The 7455-nt window shown below is 24.5% G+C and overlaps 2 protein-coding genes across 4 annotated transcripts in view; one reads left to right on the forward strand and one right to left on the reverse strand.

Annotated features, from left to right (window-relative positions):
• Positions 1–1304, reverse strand: part of LOC102675197 — an 8089-nt gene extending 6785 nt beyond the window's left edge. Inside the window, exons 1-2 of the mRNA XM_006624443.1 lie at positions 1201–1304; positions 592–722 (exon numbers count right to left, since the gene is read on the reverse strand). Of these exons, the coding sequence (XP_006624506.1) occupies positions 592–722; positions 1201–1275 (206 nt within the window). The 5' untranslated portion in view covers positions 1276–1304. The remainder of the gene's footprint in view (positions 1–591; positions 723–1200) is intronic.
• A 540-nt stretch (positions 1305–1844) lies between these two features.
• The window catches only part of LOC102675667 (mediator of RNA polymerase II transcription subunit 23), a 6574-nt gene continuing 963 nt past the window's right edge, over positions 1845–7455 (forward strand). Inside the window, exons 1-9 of one of the 3 annotated variants that reach the window (XM_031514567.1) lie at positions 1845–1921; positions 2411–2655; positions 2722–2854; positions 2913–3095; positions 3161–3445; positions 3522–5664; positions 5763–6002; positions 6060–6227; positions 6289–6478. In XM_031514567.1, the coding sequence (XP_031370427.1) occupies positions 1877–1921; positions 2411–2655; positions 2722–2854; positions 2913–3095; positions 3161–3445; positions 3522–5664; positions 5763–6002; positions 6060–6193 (3408 nt within the window). In that variant the 5' untranslated portion in view covers positions 1845–1876 and the 3' untranslated portion in view covers positions 6194–6227; positions 6289–6478. Of the gene's footprint in view, positions 1922–2028; positions 2089–2410; positions 2656–2721; positions 2855–2912; positions 3096–3160; positions 3446–3521; positions 5665–5762; positions 6003–6059; positions 6228–6288; positions 6577–7455 lie in introns of those variants that run through there. The other 2 variants (XM_006624447.2, XM_006624448.2) reach the window with 2 other exon arrangements.

Below are 7455 nucleotides of genomic sequence, written 5' to 3' on the forward strand. Positions count from 1 at the left end.
GTATTGTGCTGTAATATATACTTCATTGTGATTTACTATACCAAGAATGAGTAACATTATACAGAATGATCTACATATCTCTCGTTTTTTCTGAAAATATTATTATTATATTATGAATTTATAAACACATATATTTATGCATGTAAAAAAATTTCAATATTTGTTGCATATAATTATGTGTAAAATAAATAATGTTCATTGATCAATTCCAGTATCCAGTATCAAATCAAATACTTGAATTCAAAATCGTTTTATATATTATTATTGTATAATGCAATAATATTGCACTTGACAATAACTATTTACATTGATCAATTAGTATACATAAAATAAATTTAATTTTAATTTTTACTTTAAAATAATTATTAACAGTCTTCAAAAAATAAAATAATATTGTAAATGATGATTATCTTTTCAAAAAAGTAAAAAAATTATAAATTCTCTATTGAAATTTAAAAATAAGCAACTAATTTAAAAATAAGCGATTTAATTTAATTAAATAAAAATTAAATTAAATATAAATATTCTTTTTAATAACAAATTCCAAGATCAATAAATGTAGAAGCGCTATAAGAAAAGTATTCCGCTTACATAAATCTCATGAGCTTGAAAGCCGCGGGTGCTGGATTACATCTATCATGACAAGTTGCCGGTAATCTCTCCAATGGTGTTGGTGTAATGTAAACGACGCGACGTCCTTCCTCGGCCCAGTAAATTGCTGTCTACAAAGAAAAATGAGATTTCGAAAATATAATATTTCTATCAAAATCAATGCTAGCCATTAATGTTGACCAATACAATAAATATATTCTTAAAATTCTTTAAAAATACATTTTTAATAAAATATTTATAACATTTAAAAAAATTAAAAAACAAATTGCATGAAATATTATTGTATCTTGATATTGATGATAATATATCGATATTATAATATTTTTTTATAAATTATATATATTATATAATTTAGAATTAATATAAAAAAAATTTAATTAAAAATTTAAAAAAAATTTAATTATTAAATTCTCTAAATATTCTGTATAAAGTTAATCAATATTTTATATTTAAAGAATAAAAAAATTTATTTCATATTTATGCAATGCTAATTCCATTATTTTTTTCAAATTGTTGAATTTTTAAATTTTAATTATTTCTTATAAAAAATTATAATGTTTACATTTTTTGCTTCACATTTTCATTTACCTCAAACATAAAAGATTTATTTAATTCCTGAGGTCCACAGAGTAATGTTGATTTCACATTTTTTGATGAAAACATATTTTTATATCACTTCCAAATATATATAGGTTATATATTTGAAAATATATATTTGGAATATAATTATCACAATAAGACATATATTTTTTTTTTTTTTTTAATAATTATTTTAAGGTTTGTTTCAGATAAAAAAAAAAGTAGCCATTATATCAATATTGAAAACTTAAAAGTATTTTTGTAAGTTATTTATAGTTTATATTTTTTCACATGTTTTTCATAAACACTATGCACGAAAAATTTAAACAAAATATTCGCCGCAAATTATCAACAATTTCATTTTTCTATTTTATTCTATTACAGTGACATCTCGCTTATGTGCTATGTACTAATAATCACACTTTTTTTTATTATATATAATATAGGTTATGTTAAAATGTACATTTAACATAAGACAGACAAGATATGGAACAAGATCTTATCCGTGGTTATGCAAACATAAACAAAAAATTAAGAATATGAATTGTGTTAAAGATTGATTTTCATTATATATTAAATAAATATAAATCTTGCAAAAAAGTATGGAAAAAATTAATATAACTTTAATTAAACTTTATATTTTATAACTTTTTTCATTAGAATATAAAATTTATTAACAAAAAAAATGACTAGTGAAATTCAAATTACAAGCATCGTAAATGATATTTTAGTAAGTATTTATTTTTATATTATATTTTTATATTAATATTTTAATCTATTTTATTTTCGTTTGTATTTTATTATTTATAATTATTATTTTACAATACTTAATTTTAATCTTATCTTTTAAAAATGATTGAAATTAAGATCAAAGCTTTTATATGTAGACTTACAAATGTAATTAATACATATAATTATTGAAATATTTATTTCTGAATGATTAAGTTAGGTTTATATAATATAATATAGTTAGGTTTATATAATATATTAAAAAATAATATTAAAAAATTTATAATTATAATTATGGTTTATTAGAATTATGATAATATATAATGATATAATGATATTAACAAAAATAACAATTATTATTTATTTAATTATTTTATTCTTCCAAAATATATCATTATCATATCTTAAAATAATAATAAATAAAATATTTTATTTTTAAAATTTGTAAAATTTTGTAAAATTATTATAAAATTATTAAAAATTATTATAGAAAGTAGAAGCTATAGAAGAAGCTTTTAGTTGTGTTTTGGTGCATCATCCAAATATTGAAAATGAAAAAATAACAGCATGGCAAACAGAATTATCATCTACTATGTCAAATTTGTCCAAAGAACAACAAGAAAATGCAGTAAGACAATTTTTAACTATGGCAGCAGCAATGACTAATCATAAAAGATTACAATTATTATTGTCATTACTTGAAAACTTAGTTACATCAAATATTCTAGCAGCAAGGTATATTTAAATTTGAAAATAAAATTCATTCATAAAATTTTATATGTTAAATATGTATTATTTTAGACTTGTATGTGAATGTATATTAAATTGTGATAAACTTCAATATCAATTAGAAGATTTTTGGATTGAATGTTTTGTTCTTATTCGACATATTATTGGAGGAGTTGATTATAAAGGTGTCAGAGAAATAATGAAGGTAAATATCAGCAAATTTTATATAAATTTGAAATTAATTATAATTTGTTATCTTAAAGGGATGCAAAGAAAAAGCACAAACAATTCCAGCAAGATTAGATGCATCTATTCAACCTCAATTAAAAGCTTTAGAGAATGTACTTGAATACATTTTTGATAGAAATGCTTGTTTATTACCAGGCTATTTTATTGTAACTGAAATTCAAAAGGCTTATCCTGATGGTAAAAATTGGCCACATTGGGTATGTTATTTAAAAAATAAAAATTATTTTATTATGTAATAAAATTTTATGTAAATTTCTTATAGAAGCTAGCAAAATTGCTTTCAAATTTTGTCGAAAGTTTTCGTAATACTGCACAAATGGTATCTATAGTTGGACATTCAAAAATGTTACCAGTAGTAGAACATACTGGATATGCAGATTTGATTAATCCTTGGGTACTTGATACTACAACATTAAAATTTTCATTAAAAGGAAATTTGCCTTATGATGAAGATTTACTTAAACCTCAAACAGGATTGCTTAGATATGTGTTAGAACAACCATATAGCAGAGATATGGTATGTTCAATGCTTGGCTTACAAAAACAGGTATATTTTGTATTATATTTATAAGAAGAATGATAATGATAATTTAAATAATAATTTTATATTGTTTCTACTTTAGCAAAAACAACGTTGTATAGCTTTAGAAGAACAATTAGTTGAACTTGTTATTCTTGCTATGGAACGTGCAGAAAATGAAACATTACCAGCAGAAGGAACTGATGGAACTGTTGCAAATCATTATGTATGGTTGCATCTTTCATCACAACTCATATATTTTGTACTTTTTTCGTATGCCTGTTTTCCGAGTATCGTAATGGCAATACACGATAAATTAGCAGGAAGAGATCTAAGAAAGGGAAGAGATCACTTAATGTGGGTTTTGTTGCAATTCATTTCTGGAAGTATTCAAAGAAACCCTTTATCAAATTTTTTGCCAGTATTAAAACTATACGATCTTCTTTATCCAGAAAAAGAACCTTTACCAGTTCCGGATTATACTCAGGCATTATGCACTCATCAAATGGCTATTACATGTATATGGATACATCTATTAAAAAAAGCTCAATCCGAACATTCAAACATTCATAGACCAATACCACACACTTTGAAACTTCATCATGAATTTTTGCAACATTTAGTTATGCCTAATACATCTTTATGTATGGGTTCAGATTATCGCATTGCTTTGTTATGTAATGCATATTCTACAAATCAAGATTATTTTGGCAGGCCAATGGCTGCTTTAGTAGATACTATACTTGGTACTCAAAAAGGTCAACAACAACAGCCAATGCAAACATTACAAAATAATGCAGCTCTTGCAAGTGGACCAACCACACCATTATCAATGTCAATATTGGATTCATTAACTGTTCATTCGAAAATGAGTCTAATACATAGTATTGTTACTCATGTTATAAAATCAGCACAATCTAAAAGCAATATGGCATTAGCACCAGCACTAGTTGAAACTTATAGTAGATTACTTGTATACACTGAAATTGAAAGTTTGGGCATCAAAGGTTTCATCAGTCAATTACTTCCAACAGTTTTCAAATCTCATGCATGGGGAACATTGTATACATTATTAGAAATGTTTAGTTACAGAATGCATCATATACAACCGCATTACAGAGTACAACTTTTATCTCACTTACATAGTCTTGCAGCTGTGCCACAGACAAATCAAACACAACTTCATTTATGTGTAGAAAGTACTGCTCTTCGTTTAATCACTGGATTAGGATCTGCTGAAGTGCAACCTCAATTATCTCGATTTTTATCAGAACCTAAAACTCTTGTATCAGCAGAATCTGAGGAATTAAACAGAGCTTTAGTATTAACATTAGCACGCTCTATGCATGTTACAGGAACAGGATCAGATAGTCATAGTGGTACATGGTGTAAAGAATTATTAAACACAATCATGCTAAATACTCCACATTCGTGGGCTAATCACACTCTTCAATGTTTCCCTCCAGTATTAAGTGAATTCTTCCAACAAAACAGTGTACCAAAAGAAAATAAGCAACAAATTAAGAAAGCAGTAGAGGAAGAATATCGAAATTGGGCTTCTATGAGTAATGAAAATGACATAATAGCACATTTTTCTGTCCCAGGTACACCACCTCTATTTTTGTGTCTTTTGTGGAAGATAATTTTTGAAACTGATCGAATTAGTCCAATTGCATATAAAATCTTAGAAAGAATTGGAGCTCGAGCTTTATCGGCTCATCTTCGAAAATTCTGTGATTATCTTGTGTTTGAATTTGCTAATAGCGTAGGTGGACAACACGTAAATAAATGTGTTGATACAGTTAACGATATGATATGGAAATATAACATTGTAACTATTGATAGATTAATTCTTTGTTTAGTGTTAAGAACTCATGAAGGTAGTGATGCTCAAGTATGTTTTTTTATAATCCAATTATTGTTATTGAAAGCCATTGAATTTAGAAATAGAGCTCAAGAATTTGTAAAAGAAAATTCTCCAGAACATTGGAAACAATCAAACTGGCATGAAAAACATCTTGCATTTCATAGAAAGTTTCCAGAAAAATTTGCTCCAGAAGGTATTATGGAACAAACTAGTGGAGGACCTAGTCAATATCAAAGTTTACCTGTTTATTTCGGAAATGTATGCTTACGATTTTTACCTGTTTTTGATATCGTTGTACATAGATATTTGGAAATTCCAGCTGTATCAAAAAGTTTAGAAACACTTCTAGAACATTTAGGATGTTTATATAAATTTCATGGTTTGTATATATTTTTTATTGAATATGATAATAGAATACTTTTATGTTAATTTTATATTTAATAAATTTGACTTATTATATTTTGTTTTATTTTTTAGATCGACCTGTTACATATCTTTATAATACATTACATTATTATGAACGTAAATTAAGAGATAGGCCACCTTTAAAACGACGTTTAGTATCAGCTGTTTTGGGTTCTTTGAGAGAAATTAGAGCACCAGGATGGGCACTTTCAGAAGCTTATCAAATGTATATGACTCGATCTTCTGATGATGTTGTTTCATGGATGCCTGAATTGGATTATTATATTCGTTTAGTGCGAAGAATTGTAGAAAGTAAATAATTTTTATCAATCAATATTTTTTAAATTATAATTTTTTAAAAATAATTAGTTTTTCAGCAATGTCAGGTACAGCACATTTTCCTGCTACCGACTGGAGATTTAATGAATTTCCCAATCCTGCTGCACATGCATTATATGTTACATGTGTTGAACTTATGGCTGTTCCTGTTGCCCCAAATATAGTTGCTAACTCATTATTAGATGTAGTTGCAAAAGGGTAAGATTAAAATTTTATTTTGTACTTAAGTTTTTTTTTAATTTTATACTTATACTATTAGGTATACAGTGATACCATCAGATGAAATTCATTTGTGGATAAATTGTGTTGGTTTACTATTGGCTGCTTTACCAGAATGTTATTGGTCAGCACTTCATGATCGATTAGTAGAAACTATTAGCAGTCCAGGATTAGCTAATTGGCAATATAATAATTTAACTCCATTTCAAATGTTTAATTTTAATAACACACATAATAGTTTATTGGAAAATAAATACAGTTATATGTTAGCTTTGGCACATTCTGTGTGGCATCATGCTGGTGTTGGACAAATAACTACTATGCCTCAGTAAGTCTAAATTAAAATATAGTAGATTCTCAAACTTTGAATGCAATTCAATAATCAAAAGTTGATTTAAGTTATTCAAGTTCAATTTCTTTATATGAAATAATGTAAATTAAATTAATTTTTTTCACATCTCTAAAATTTACAAATATATAACATTTTAAATATCCATTTCAAAAGAACATATTGACAAAACAACAATAATCGAATCTTTTTATTTATAATAATATAAATTATAATAATATTATTATAATATATATTATAATAATAATTATTATTTACATATATATAAAAATATTTTATAATAATCAATTAAATAATCATTTTTATCTATAATTCATCACTTGGGAATTGTAATTAATATTATTTAGCACAATAATTTTTCTTGCACAAATTATTATATATCTACTCAATATTATTTTTTTTTGTCTATTTTTTAAAAATTTTTTTAAAATATTTCATTATATTCTTGTTAAATAGATTTATTCGACTTCCGAATTTTTGTGCAAAATTCAAAATTAGATTTTTTTTAAATTTTTTATTTGAATTTTAAATTATTAGAGTTTCAAACTTAGAAGTTTCAAAATCTACTATATATGTATATGTATATGTATATATATAGAATATTAATATATTCGACAGATTTAGAAAAATTGATTCTTAATAAACATAATATAAATAATTGCTGTACAAAAATGTCGATTGAAATTTATTTATTAAATTTATAAGCAATTTAAATTATAAAAATTATAAGTTATAAAATCTATAAAAAGATATTATATAACATAAACATACAATGAGATTGATGATGAAACAGTTTTCTTTCTTTCTCTCTCTCTCTCTCTCTCTCTCTCTCTCTCTCTATATATATATATATATATA

Source organism: Apis dorsata, unplaced genomic scaffold (assembly GCF_000469605.1).
Source record: "Apis dorsata unplaced genomic scaffold, Apis dorsata 1.3 scaffold_1058, whole genome shotgun sequence".
NCBI classification, from domain to species: domain Eukaryota; kingdom Metazoa; phylum Arthropoda; class Insecta; order Hymenoptera; family Apidae; genus Apis; species Apis dorsata.